General features: G+C 39.6%; 1 protein-coding gene across 1 annotated transcript in view; it reads left to right on the forward strand.

Moving 5' to 3' along the window:
* Positions 1–15170, forward strand: part of LOC134006580 (cilia and flagella-associated protein 47-like) — a 61050-nt gene that overhangs the window by 2133 nt on the left and 43747 nt on the right. The window contains exons 6-25 of the mRNA XM_062445496.1: positions 122–262; positions 379–548; positions 930–1030; positions 1225–1454; positions 1547–1754; positions 2080–2308; positions 2459–2611; positions 2888–3081; positions 3179–3277; positions 3538–3754; positions 3855–4099; positions 4276–4406; positions 6457–6579; positions 6690–6821; positions 7342–7419; positions 10918–11065; positions 11303–11382; positions 13745–13949; positions 14093–14181; positions 14348–14564. Of these exons, the coding sequence (XP_062301480.1) occupies positions 122–262; positions 379–548; positions 930–1030; positions 1225–1454; positions 1547–1754; positions 2080–2308; positions 2459–2611; positions 2888–3081; positions 3179–3277; positions 3538–3754; positions 3855–4099; positions 4276–4406; positions 6457–6579; positions 6690–6821; positions 7342–7419; positions 10918–11065; positions 11303–11382; positions 13745–13949; positions 14093–14181; positions 14348–14564 (3190 nt within the window). The remainder of the gene's footprint in view (positions 1–121; positions 263–378; positions 549–929; positions 1031–1224; positions 1455–1546; positions 1755–2079; positions 2309–2458; positions 2612–2887; positions 3082–3178; positions 3278–3537; positions 3755–3854; positions 4100–4275; positions 4407–6456; positions 6580–6689; positions 6822–7341; positions 7420–10917; positions 11066–11302; positions 11383–13744; positions 13950–14092; positions 14182–14347; positions 14565–15170) is intronic.

Raw genomic sequence — 15170 nt, forward strand, 5'->3', positions numbered from 1 at the left:
ATAGTACTTACTGTGATACTCTATTGATCATTGAAAGTAATGTTGACCTTAATAACCTTCCCCATCTAAAGAGAGTTCACATAAAGATTCTTGTGCTTACTTCTGCTGTGCTGTTTTACAGGGGAGTCCACTGTCATGTCTGTGGTTTGGACCTGTCTACCTTGGGACGTCCCATGTAAAGAGCGTTGTCCTGAAAAACAATGCACCCCAGGCATGCGACTGGGTCTGCAGGCTTCAGGATACTGCTGCAGGGACTGAGGTGGTAAGTAGTGTCCTCAGGAAAGGAAGGTGCCGCTAAACTGCTAGACAGCTGTTGGAGGATGCCAGTTGTACAGAACCGATAACATAAATAGAGCTGCGACTGTGATTGCTGTGTAGGGAACAGACCTTCAGAAGAGCACAGACCCCGCCTTGCTGGATAGGATGGAGAGGTGCAGCTCAGCCACTCGGAACATCTCTCAGGTTTTGTCGTGTGTCCCTAAACAAGGTCGACTGGGACCATATGGAAAAATCAGTGTGACAGTATGCTTCAGCCCCATCTGCAAGAGGTAGATTGTTTATCAGTGTGTCCAAATATGTCTGAAAGTAATGAAAGTGCTTTCCCTCATTGACACTATTTGTGTATCTGAATGAAATACTCAGTGGCTCAAGCATTATTATTAAATATATTGCAACATAACATGTCAATGTAGTGATTTAGTTTTAAATTAGTTTACTGTAACAATGTACTTTTAAATCAATATAAAGGCCATTGGTACAGGGGAAGAGGAAAAAAGGAAAAGGTATTACTCCCCGTCGGGGAATCGAACCCCGGTCTCCCGTGGGGATACTTACCACTATACTAACGAGGAGCGTGACAGGGAAGAAATGGAATGCTCCCCATTTAATGTCATCACCCCAAAACAACACCCTGTATTTTTCAATCCTAGCAAAGAGGAGAAGCGTGATTGCTCAGCCAGCCGGCAAGACTATTGTCTTTTCCTGCTCTTTGAGTCAGTGGGAACCAAACATGGCTTCACTCACCATAATGGTACTCACACACACACACATACACTACAGTTGAATTGCATGATACAAAGGTGTTCCGTGGACTGTTTTGAACCAGTGATTTGGGTTATATAATTTAAATCGCTAAACTGATTTTAAATAGATTACACAATTAATTGAGAATTTAACACACATATATTTTGATTAAAACTGTCTCTTTTGTTTGTCTCTTCTTAGGTAACAGCAGTGTGGAGCTGGCAGTGACAGGCTCTGGCCTGCCTGTGTCTCTGGTGCCCAGTCCCTCTCAAAGATTCAATTTCCTCTCCTGTGTGACTGGCCAACGTGTGGATCTGCTGTGTGTGCTGCAGAACCTCTGCCCTCAAATTCCTGTCAACTTCCAATTCCGCAAGTTAGCAAATTTCACCACAGGGCCTTCCTCAGGCACCATCGAACCTGGCCAGTGCCAGGTAAGAATTGTAACTGATCCAGTTATTACTTTTTAAATCCAAGAAAAAACAGCAAATGTGGGAATATTTTTCTCTCTCCATTGCTTTTCCAGGATGTAGTTTTGTCTTTCACTGCACGGCAGCAGGGGAACTTCCAGGTGCGTCAGGTGCTAGATGTCTTAGGCTATGTTTGCCAGAGGGATGAAAACACCACTGAGGACATTACTGGACTTGAACTGCGCAGCTTCCACACAATCACTCTAGACCTATCTGCTGTGTGCTGCAGTGAGACTAAACACCCCATCCCTAAACTAAATCCTGGTGAATATTTAAAAAGTAGCACTTGTTTTAAAGAAAAATAGTTGTAATGTGCCATTACATGTTTTTCCATATTGTTATTTAGCAGTAATGCATGGGGAGAGTGGCTAATCAGCAGGTTAGAGAAATGTAAATTAATGTTGTTCTTTTCCATATTAAAAACTGTAGATATGGTGAAATGCAAAAATCCTTGTGTCTCTTACACTCTAATTATTTAGCTGGCAAACATGCTGGCTGGGTATGATTAAATGATTTTGATGTACAGTACATAACTGATGTACAGTACATACCTGTCTCACCATACCTGCTTTGATTGGCTGCTTCATAGGCATAACTCCAGCAGTGACCAATCCAACTGGATTATGCCCTCATGTAAGGTCCAGTGAGCTGGCTCGCTGCCGTGGGATGGCGCGTGCTGCTGTCCTCAGCGCAGACAAGACACAACTCCACTTACATCACAGGGAGAGGAGTCAAAACATAGAGGGAGAAGAGTTTCTGGCCTTTCCCAATGACCGAGCCACAAGCATTAGGCCGTCATCCCCACACAGACAGTACAGGTAGGTAGTTAGAGGAATACACACACGCTCAGTGCAGATTGACAGCCAGTTTGTAAGGTGGAATGTTCTGTTCAAAAACACATCCCTAAAAGTCCTCAAACTATAAGAGGTTAAGAGTGTCCTTAACATTGCTGTCTTTGTCCTACCCAGGACTATCTTTACTGGTGTACATCGGTATCACTATGTGGACACCAGCTATGCTTTAACTAAGGGGGAGGACGAGCAGAGGCAGAGACATCGGCAGGTTTACACTGACTTCATTAAGCAGCTCAGACAAACACGCCTGCAGAGGATCAAAGAGAGGTAGGCTTTCATATATCCTGACTGCTGACCTAAAAACCATCTTTAGCTTTTTTTTTTTTTTTAAATCTTACAATAAAACCCAAAGCGATAAAAGTGAAAAATACTCAAGTTCCTGCGGAACAATTCAGTTGTCAGTTCTCAAACTGAAACAGCAAAAGCTACAACTAGCATTAGGCTTTAACCTCTACTGGCCGCTAGGTGCTGGTTCAACTATGTTTGCCATACATGTTTGATTTTTTCCCTTAAAAATGTATTTTCATTATTTTTGGATGGTAGACAGCAGGAAAATGTGGAGGATGTGGATATTGGGATTGTCCCTTCTCAAGGGCTTGTCCCCCCCAAGCTCCGCACTGCTGACCTGGACACCAGTAAGATCTCAGAGAGCAGGCCAAACTACAGCAACACTTCCCCACCAGCTAAATTCAGCCATCCCCAAGAAATAACATCAATCACATGGCAGGTGAGTTCCAGGTGAACAGAAAGGTGGTCACAGACAAATTTACCATCATATAAGTGATATTTCAGAGCCAAATTCTAGGGAATTTCTCTATCTCTTGAATTATCACTAGGTCTCAGAGGTAATGAAAGCAGTTCCCTCTACCAGCCAGGAGGTGGCAGACTGCAACAGGACTCTGACAGCTCAGGAGCTCAGCGAAATTGTCATAGGTATGAGTTTGAATTCATCAGTGCTAAAGTCACTGTTTTTAATAATATCTTAAGTACAAACTGTGAGATAAAGCAAGTACAACAAGTAATAGTGTATTTCTGTGTGTTCTTATTGCTCAGATCCTCTCTAAAAGGAATGTCACCAGTGATTATTTTTACTCATGTTCTCAAAGAGTTAATAAGTTCCTAAACAATAGTTATGTACAGTGGAATTTATTTAATATATAAAGGCCAGGTAAATATCTCTCTTTCCTCATTAGGCCCACTGTTAATGGACTTTGGCGAGGTGTGTACGCAGTCAGTATGTGTTCAGAAGCTGGAGCTGATTAATCGACTGTCAGTGTTCATCTGGGTGCAGCTGGAAGTGGACTGCCCTGAGCTGCAGGGTTCTTCACCCCTCTCCCATGTCCTGCCCCCCTGCTCCCACCACACACTGCCACTGACGTTTCAAGCCAACAACCTGGGTGACTTCTACAGGTTGGTGGAGGAAGCAGCATCAACAGACATTGATCACACTAATCAGATGAAATCCATGTGCGTGGTTCAAATGCATTACAATTATACTTATTTTCTCCAGACCTGTGTCCTACTCTGTGAACAAGCAGCACCATGGTCAGATACTGGTCCAGGCTCAGGTTGTCCCTGTTGCTCTGGAATTGTCCACCACCCTGCTGATGGTCCACCCCAGCTCCACCCTGCTTGCTGCATCAGGATACAGGAGCTCAGTTACTCTTCGAAACCAGCGTAACCACACGGCTGAATTCACATGGCAACCAGTGGTCACAGAGAGTGGCCTCCTGTTCTCTATCCGGCCAGCTAAAGGTACCACTGTCTCTGACTGTGAACAGTTGAGTTTGCATTTTCAAAGCCATAATATCAAGAATGATACTTGCATCTTCTGCATCTCTGTGGTGCTTATTGTGGTGCAATATCTTATAGAGTTTAATTTCCTGTTTGAGTTAGAGCTGATACAACAAATGTGCCCCTCTCTCCCTCAGGTGCAGTGGAGCCATACAAGGAGTTGGACTGTGAGGTGGTGTGGCACCCCTCATTCTCCTCTCCTACAGAAGGAGACTTTGACCTCTGTGTCCTCGAGGGCAACACACAACGTCTTCACTGTATTGCAAAGGTCTGTCCTTAGATTTGAGAGTTATTTTGTATGATCTGTTCCAATTTACTATTTGCTTTGAATGACTTAGTGACACTCCACCCAATATCTACAACAACTGCATGCCTGCCACTCAATTTAGAGAAACCTTTTCCCGATTCAGTAACAATACTTACACAATTAGACGACAAATGAACTGGTGAATCACATTTAATGAAGTTTGGAAAACATATACATGAATGCAGTTAAGGTAAGTAAATACTTTCATAAATAAGTGAATTCCATGGTCAGCTCAGTGTTTATTGAGGCGATACATCATTCCTAAATTACTTAATCATTTATTGTGCAGTCAGGATTGGGTCACGGCCTGGGTAGGGGAGAGTGAATAGATGATGTCAGTTCATGTAGGGCATGTTTAGTTATGGAGACTTATTACTGTAGTATGAAGCTAGTTTAATAAGATTTTGGACATGCTTGTTTTTTAAGCTGTTGCCACCAGCATGGAACCACCAGAGGTCCTGCCTTTTGTCCATTTTCATATTTTACACTGTACTGTAATTTCCTTACATTCTTGGATAAGTGACCAAACATAAATAATGTGATGCCATTTTAATATGGCTGTATACAGCTATATATATGCTTGACAGCAGATACATTCTTATTCTCAACAGTTTAAAACATTTGTGATAAATTAAAAGTCAAATCAAGTAGAAAGAGCCTCTTTGTAGACTCACTGTTTTTTTAGTTTTTTTTTTAAACCAGTGTTCAACAAGCATATGAGGCCAAATCCATCAAAAAGGCAGATATTGATTTTTTCCTCTCACAGAAGACGCAGTAGACCACAATACAATTCAGCAACAACAAGTGTTGTGTTTTAAGTACAGCCTGTGACTTTCATGATTTTTTTTCATAGAAAAACTTTTACTCTTACATGTTCTGTTATTATCATCTTACTATTGCTTTCTTTGCTGAATCATACACAAGCCCCAAATACATGTGCTGTGGGGTTTGTCAAAAATAATTTTGTAAAATAAATGAAATCAGTAAATATTGTACAATTACACAAAGCTGTGTAAGGGAGAGTGTGTACATTACAAATGTAATACGCAACTCACATGAAAAATGAAGTTGGATTTACCAATCACTCTTCACTTCACAACCCTTTAGTAAACTGCTTGTTCCAGCTGACTGCATACCACCTGTTTATATGTATGGGAGCATTTATGAGATTTGATCATTTCAAATTGCTATGCAATGCAAGACTACCTGCTCTGCTCCATTTGTGGGCATGTTTCATTCACAAAAACTTCACCCAGCAGTGAAAAGAAAAATCTTATACAGCAAAGCTTTAAGTCTCACTGATGGAAATAAGCAGAAGGAAAAAAGTGTAGCAGTGTCAGTCTGTTGTTAGAGGACCAGAAACAATCAGAAAATATTCATACAGCCGCCGATGACATGTCATCAGAGCCAGTGGGAATGGTTCAGCTTGAAGTTAGATGCTAAAAAACATCTTGCTAAAGCAATGTAGGCCTTTACTTAGATGGGAGACAGTCCAGGGGTTGTGACAGTCATGGAGATAGACTAGAGGATATTACACAGCAGGTGATGTTACATTGGGTGCAACAGAGGATGATCTCCTGGACAGAGACTTGCATTTGAGATTTGTATATTGGATTTCACCTTGATTAAGTTGGGGCACTCACTAAAAGGATGATCAAACTTGAAGCAGCATTTGTGTATGGGTCAAGCTAATTCTTAAGTTAAACAAGTGTTTTTCCTCATGAGGAGGAAGACTATCTATTACTGTCCACTTGCTGCTGTGACAATGCAAATTTCCCCATTGGGGGACTAATAAAGGAATATCTTATCTGTACACGATGTGCAGACTACTGTTGTACTTTTGCACCTAAGAGAAATTTCTAAGTTCAAGAAAATTGGTGAATTAACATGCTGTCTTAATGCACTCATACAGGCTACTTAAATTGTTGTTGCATGAGGCACATTGTACCCAAGGGCAGAATTTTAATTTATTGTTATGTTTCTGTCTTGTCTCTCTCTGCTGCCTTCTCAGGTCGGATCCACCAGTCTGCAGCTGGCAGAGAAGCAGGTGATATTTGGATCAGTGCCTCTCAACATGCCTTCTATCAGGACTGCAGTCTTACACAACACTGGACAGAACCATGCCTACTATCAGGTGCCCACACACACACATACAGACACATACAGCATTGTTTTTACACAGATGCTTGTACACATCAAACCAGCAAAATAGCCAATCTCAATTTCTCTGTTTGTATGAGGTAGGTAGTAGATGTCTGTCCTCTGCCAGGAATGGTGGTGAGTCCATCTGAGGGTGTGGTTCCAAGTGGGGGGCAGGCTGTGGTCAATATCCACTTCAACCCTGACTCCGTCATCAAATTTGACACCAGAGTCAAGGTGAGAGAGAGTTGAGTTTTTATACAATCATTTATTCAGATAAAAATGATTATATATTTACAGTAGTTTACAACGAAGACAATCACAGACTACAATACAAAATCTAAATAAATAAATAAATAAAATAAAAATCTGCAAAAGTGTTTTGTTTTCCAAGTCCTGTTAAAGAAAAAAATATGCTATCATTATCCTGCTTATTTTGAAAAGCATCCAAATCATCCATTGTAATATGTTTATATTCCAACAATACAACAAGACTCTTTTTAAATTTTTAATACACAATCATATCTCTCTCCTCTATCATTTTTTCTTTCTTACTTAAATAAATTGCCAACTTTGCTCGCCCAAAAAGGAAATTTCACAGTTGACCTTTTTTCTTCTTTTTTTTTTACCATAAGAAAAATAAAGTATTAAGTGTTCCAAATAAGGACATTAATCTAGAACAACAAAACAAAGAAAGACAGAAGGAGGGCTTAAGAGAGAAACTGGTATATACTAAGCATGTATCTCTTTGTTACAGATAGCTCTAAAGAACATGAAGTCCATTGAGCTCCGAGTAGGTGGATCAGTAGAGCTTCCAAATGTAGACATCAGTGTGGTAAGTCTCTGTGTGAGTGTGTGTGTGTGTTTACATTTTGTTTTTGCATACACTGCTTTTTCTGTAACACTTTATATAAAGCAATGGCCAATCACTGCAATAAACACTGAAAAAAAGTGGTTATATAAAAATAAATTATATAACAGTTCCTGAGCATAAAGCCATTTATTATGTCCTTTTATTTACCGGATTATAACTAGCGGGATGTAACCCACATGTGAGCCAGCTTGTCAAAACCTCATAAATTCACTTGCGAAAACATCACTTCATCTATATATATCTACATATTCTCAATAAAAATCAGGGAGAAAAAGACAAAGCTCAGAATCAAACACATTAAAAAGCTCTTACTCTGCTAATACAAGTAAAGGGAAGATCAACTACATTGTTCCTTGAGTAATGGAAGACATTTAAAATTCTGTGAAGAGTTTTGGACATGTTGGACTCTCCAGGGTTTCATTGGGCATCCTAGTTTTGATCCCATTATAGTAATCCAGGTGTGGTGTGACAATTGAATGGAGTTTAGGAAGTGATGGCCAGAGTCTGAAGATATACATCAGGTGGAAGAAAGTAGATTTGATGATGGATTTAAATGCAGCTCAAATTGAAAGTTGGAGTCAAAAATAATACCCAGGTTGCAGAAGAAAGGGCAGCTAGAACAGCCATTAAGGGTTTTTTTATTTTATGAAGGCAGTTTTGTTTAGTTAAGGTGTTTTGTCACATTTTCCACAAGGCATTTACTAAAGTTCAGAGAGAATTTTCAGTGTCATTAACAATACTACAGAAATATTACACAGAGAATCTAGTCATTTTTGTTGATGAACTACAGTTCACACAGTCAGATTACCAGACTGAAATGTTAAAAACAAATATGCTGTCTATGAGGCTGACAGACAATTAATCATGACTAACTCCAAAACGTATTAATTTTCTAATATGACATGTTCTGCGGCTGGCTTTCTTGCATATGCCAGTTCATTCAAAACAAGAAACAACACAATATGAACAAAAAGTCAGCGCATACTTTAACTCAAGAAAAGCATTGGGTTTTCCCTGTGAAGCTGTCTTATAAATCCTAAACTGTGTGTAGGTGGTCCATTTAACTCTTTAAGAAGAAAAATGGCATTTCTTTGATACATGAAGAGTACGGAAATCCTACACACACACACACACACACACACACACACACACACACACACACACACACACACACACACACACACACACACACACACACACACACTGTGCTGCAAAACATCTTCCCTATGATTTATTGCATAGTTCAGGAATCATGCTGTGTGTCTTTGTGTACTAGCCCTGCACATAAGCATTTAGCTCTAAATGCCTGCTTCATGTAGGTCACAACATAAACTGTAATTGTTGTTATTAGGGCTGTCACAGAGATGTTGATGTCTGTGTTTTCTTCTGAGTTCTCGTTTAGATTTTTTGCACAGATTTTTTCTTTTTTGTTTGACCTTCTACTTCTACTGGACATATCTCATTGCTAATGGCTAATGAAAATGTACCTATCTCTCTCATCTCTCCCCTTGCTCCCTCCGACTGCATTTTGCAGATCCCTTTGCATTGTCTTCAATTTTCTGCCTCTTCTTGGCATTTTGCAATCATATATAACCCAATGCTAATCTCCCTCTCTACAAGTGCAAGTTAATCCAAGCTAAAGGGTTGTAAACACATTTCGAATAAATAATACTCTAATGATTTTCGTAGACATTTTACTACACCACATGAGAAGTAGTGTTGTATTGCCCTGTTCATTGATTTGTCTAAATCATTTGACACAGTGGATCATACTCTTCATTTGGATAGACTTAGATCAGTTTTGACACAAATAACTGGATTTATGGTTATCCTACTGACTCAAGCAATGGTACTGGTCACTCATCAATCTGGTTTCCTTATATTGACAAAAGGTGTAGCACAGGGCTCAATACTAGGTCCGTTCTAGGTCTGTTCACGTTATACATAAATGACCTGGGCTCATTGGTTAGTCACAGCTCTATTCATTATTATGCTAATGCCACAGTACTTTACTCATCAGAGCCCCCAAAATGCCCTGATAAAACTTCAGCTTTTACTAAATCCAGATAAGACTAATAACATGCTTTTGACCAGATCCTAAGTGACAAATCTTTTTACTATCAGTACAGTATGTAGGGCTCAAATTAAAAAAGTCTCATGTTATAAGTACTTGGGTATCTTGTTAAATGAAACATTACTTTTTTTAAACTCATGTTGAGGAACATACTAAAAAGCTTAAACTTAAATTGGGTCTCTTTATCTTAATAAATAGGCATTGCCTCTCTTTTAGCAGTAGATTGCAGATTGCACAGGCAACATTTTTATCATTGCTTGACTATGCAGATGTGATTTACATGCATGCTGCTACACATACTTTTATTTATCATCACATGTAAGACTTAGAAATACAGGATACCACTCTGATTCAGAAAAATACATTACCTTGGCTATCCATTATATCAACAAAGAACTGAGAAAACTGCATTCACCTACTGTGAATGTAGACAATTAAACACATTTGTATCCCTATCCCAACATTTTAAGATTCTGTTGACAATGTTTTATATAATAATACTCTTCTTCTTCTTAATTGTGACTGCTTTCTTTCTGCTTTTTATCTATTTTTTCATCCATCCATCCATGCATGCATGCAAAGATGACTTGCCAAATCCCTCTTCAAGCATTAGAGAACATACTGTACATGGACATGCCCTAAAATCAGATGATTAATACAATTTTGAATTTGTGGTGATAGAGCCTGGGGCACTGTGGTTTGAAATGGACTCCTGAATCATTTCCATGGTTTTCATCTTTACTAATCTCCACAGAGGTGATACAACCTTGGCTAAGTAGATGTAGAAAAACAGGGTAAAAGAAGAAAGTGGTGGTGTAAGGAGGAGGAAAAGATATCAGAGTTTGTGTCAAAGTGTGTTTGAATATGTGTGTGTGTCATTGGAAACAGCAGGGGCTGAACCTTTGAAAAAAATGTAGTGAAGGATATTCTGCTTTTGTACTTTTCTAGTTGTTGAAAGCAGAAAATGATTCCTTCTCTTTCACTGTCGTTTGCCGTAGCAATGGAGGTGCTGAAACAGAATCTCCTTGGAAGGACTTGATTCTTTAGTTTCTCTCTGAAACTTCAAGATTTGAAGTTGGGATAAGCAGGAATTCAGCAACTTTTCAACCATTTTTTGAATCACTCTGGCTATTTGATATAACTGTCACATTGCAATGAAAGGGAATAATTTAACCTTTTGGGGTCTGATATTTATATTGTTTACTCTGCTCGAATTGCATATAATTGGATTATGAAATGCTCTGTAAAAACAAATAGAATGGTTGATCATTGATTTCATTCACCTCATACACTGAAAAAGTTTGTTTCAGACCCTATAACACATGAAATTGTCCAGGCTTTCAGATATCTGCCTTTGACATTCATTTCTACCTTCCACTTCGTAGTCCCATTTCCAGTTCTATGAGGTCCATGCTGGTTCTCTGAGAGTTATACCCTTCTCTCTGAGAAACTGCTCGTCAGCCACAGCCCGGGTCACCTTTGATCTGTCAGAATATACCGACTTCTCTCTCCAGCTCCCTCAGCCTTCAGCAAGTATGTATTCACACACACACACACACACACGTAGCATTTCACGCAGCATCACAGTTGATGCCTCTGTATTATGTCCTTATTAAAATAGATTTGTGTGTGGGCTAAAATAAAAGTTTAGACATAATATGTGAAATAAAAGTATTTACCCAGCAGAGATACATGGCATTTGTCTTGTTATTGCACAGTTTGTATGTGGTTTAGTTTTTGCGATTGTTTCTGTGCATTTTTTACCAGTAGAGAAGGAGCCAGGTGTGAGTGTTATGGATATCCAGGGCGACCAGACAGTGGATTGCTCCCTTGTCTTCTTACCCACCCAGGTGAGATTTTAACCTCTCCCAGAAGATGTACAATATATACAATATCATGAAGACTGAGTAGACTAAACTCAAACTATTGAGGTCAAACACTGCAACATATGTAAATCGGTAGCTGGTGGGCACACTGACTATATGGGTGTCTTTATGCACTCTGGCTAATTTGTGTCACATCTGTGCAGCAGTGAAAAGTGCAAAATGGCTGAGTGAAGTGGAATATAAATGAGAGAGTGTGGAGATTAATAAACACAGCCAATCACATCACTGGTTTCACAACTCTGACACAGCTCTGCTAATCATGAAACGTGAAATGTCACTTATGCTATGCCACTTGGAAAGGAGACCAAAATTCACATAATCCACTAAAGCAGACAGAGTAACAAGTTCTATCTGACTAGTCTGACGTGTGTAGAGGTCTGTGTGGTTTTTTTGTACCAGGTGATATCATTAAAGTATACCCAGGGGCTATGTGTGATGGCACAACACTCTTCTAAAATAGATTTAGGAACACATCTGTACTGCTGCCTTCAGATGGCGACAGGAATAAAGTGAGGTGAAAGGACAGCATGAAGCAGCTGTTACCTTGTGAGGCAGCTGGATTCACAACATCACACGAGAATCCATCACGCCTGGCTTCAAGTTATGTGCTTGTGTCTGAACCACCAATAAGCCTCCTATGAAGACTCTCTCGTGATCTTGTGAATCCAGCTGCCTCGCAAGTGATAGATGGTGATAGACAGATGGTTCATCTAACACCTGCCAAGTATTTTTTGAACGTTTTGCCCTTTTTCCAAACAGTTGCCAAGGACGATGTCTCAAATGGTTCTGTGCAACAAACCATCTGGTGCGTCAGGTTAAAGCAGCTGTGGACAACAAATACTTAAAGAGTCACTCCTATTCATTTATCGTTAAATGCAGATCACTTTAAAGACATTGAACCACATTGAACGGGGAAATGATTTGAAAGCATCTACTGGTTGTGGTTGAAGAGTGCTTAATTGAATTAGTTTATTTACATCTTAAGCATTATTTCATTCAGAGTTTACGCTTGACTTTTTTTTTGACGGCCAATATGGCCGGTAATATTCCAGAATTCCAGCCATACAGAACAACTACCAGACATATGTGTAATACAGTACAGAGGGTTACCTGCATGACTGCGGTGACCTCAGTTGATTTAGTTTTAAATCAACAAATGTATTTTATTAGAAAGTTATTAAAATAATGAAATCTAAACTAACTTTTTGAACTGAGCATAGGCTACAATGATAAAATAAAATAAACTAATAGCCTTGCTGTTGTTAAGACTCGGATGAGGTGAGGACATTTATATTCGTTTGATAAAGATAAACGTAAAGTAGGCTTTGCTGTTGGCTTCCTGACTTCATTCAAAAAAGAAATAGAAAGTCAGAGAGAGCGTGGTGGTCCAGTGAGAGGGAGTGAGATGGCCGGTAAATCAGAGGAATAAAACTCTTTTCTGATTGTTTGAGCCCACCAGCTCGCTGTGAACCGCTGCATATGATTCTGTCTGAATGTGACCCGTCCACTTTCTTTTTAATCCAGCCCATAACCGATCCTGTGAATATAACTGCGAAATGCACATCCTCAGTAGTGATTATTGTACATTAGATGTATGTCTGGTCCAAATTCCACATTTAATTAACATTTATTTGCGGTGCGATTTCGAAGTGCTGCAGTTAGTGACATGATCAAACACTCAGTGAATTTCTCAATGAAATGCTGGGATGTTTTTTTGTTGTTGTTGTCTTGGCAACATATGTTAGGCTATATCACATAATATTAAAAGATACAATTAGTATTTAATATGTTATTAATGAGTTTATACACTTATTTATTTACTTGGTGTATTTACTGCCCAACATTTTTGCCGTTGATATTTTAATCTGCTGGCCAATTACACTTGATACCGGCCAAAAACTGGCATACCGGCAAATGGAAACTCTGATTCCATTATTTCTTCTTATTTGCTCAAAGTATTTAGTTTGCTCTTACGAATAAAATCACCACATTGACAGTGGAGAGACTGTGATCCATAAACAGATGTGGTTCCTCAGTGTAACCTAATTTCCCACTTTGCGCTTCCTCATTTGAATGAGCCTCCCACCTGTGCATTGTGTGCTCTGTGGTGGGCATCAAAATACCATATAGACAGGTAAACTGAGCTTCAAAGTCATGAAAATACCCACCAGTCACATGATGGGCATTGTGCCACTTTGAAAATAGTGCTCTAAGCCTATTAATGGAAGAATTTACCTCTTCTCATCTCTGAGCTCTTAATTTTTTGTTTGTATACGTGATACAATAAAAAAAATCTAAAAGTAGTAAAGGAAATGTCTTCCTGCAGGTGGCCAGCTATGACTTTGACCTGCCACTGATGATCAACGGCGTTAGATGGCCCATTGCTGATCCATCTCCTTTTCCGACTCCATCCTCTTCTTCCACCTCCTCCTCCTCACTGTCAGCAGGCAGCAGGAACTACACTGTCAAATCATTCTGTCCCTATTCTGTCACCATGGCAACACAACAGTCACAACGCATACAGGCCACAGGTGAGATCATTATTGTGGAGTTATGTGTTTGTTTGTTAGTGAGTGATATTTTTTAACGCTAGAAATTGTATAAGAAAACTTGGCACTAATTTAAAGTATCCTGATGTTTTTTCTTTCTTTTGCTCTTCTTGAAATGTTTTTAGTGCTGTGTGCCCCACTGGACATGTCCCCCTCCAGCCTACAGTTCCACGTGGAACCTTTCCCACAGTCTGACACTCAGGTATCAACAAAGGTAAAGCTGAAGCTTGTCCTTTTCTTGCCTTCCTCTATTGCCATTTTTTCCCCTATATTCCTCCCTTTTTCCATATTTTCCTATCTTACTGGATTCCCTCTATTTTTTTCTCCTTTCTTGTTGTCACATCCATCTCTTTTTCTCCCTCTCCTCTCTCCATTCCCAGACAGTTGAGCTGAAAGCTGTGTGTGAAGAGAGTGTGTGTTGGCGCGCTGTCCTTGGGCGGCGTGTGCACTGGTGGTTTGACCCCAGTGCCATGACAATACCAGTAAGCGACAGACGAGAGATGGAGCTTTGCGCGGTGTCTCCATCATCAGGCAGTCTGGGGCCCGGCCAGTCCATCTGCTTGGCTGTCAGCATCAGGCCCGAGGCTGTCGCAACAGGTGAGAAATGATTGGAAATACAAACACAAAAACATTAGGATGGATGACTTTATCTCTCACTGCCTTTCCCCATTCTCACAAATATACAGTTATGTCATTGCAAACCAAATTTTTGTCTTACACAGATTAGATCACACCATCACAATTTATATTACCTGACCTCTGTCCCGCACACACGGCAGGGTTACAGCAGGATGATGAACAGCATGTGTCACAGTTTAATAGATTGTAACATCCCTCAGAATTTAATTTCATATAAAGTAAAACATATAATTCATTCTAAATTAGAATAATATTCAGTGACGGAATCTTCTCATGTAGCTTAGACCCTTAAATCATGAGGCCTTAATAATCTTAATTGATGGACTATAAATGAGGAATTATGTTTCTCCCATGGACCCAGGCTCTTCAGACAATAATACATCTTTTCAAGCTGAGAACCATCAGAAACAGACCAATAGTTTTAGAAAGAATGCTTTACTTTTTCACTGCAGACCAAAAACTATGGCCTCATAAGACATAAAACAGAAGTACAGAATTCTTAAATTTAATCTGATTATAACGCCACATGCAGTAATAACATCTGTACTCACAGCACACATGTAC

Source organism: Scomber scombrus, chromosome 24, assembly GCF_963691925.1.
Source record: "Scomber scombrus chromosome 24, fScoSco1.1, whole genome shotgun sequence".
In the NCBI taxonomy this organism is placed as follows: domain Eukaryota; kingdom Metazoa; phylum Chordata; class Actinopteri; order Scombriformes; family Scombridae; genus Scomber; species Scomber scombrus.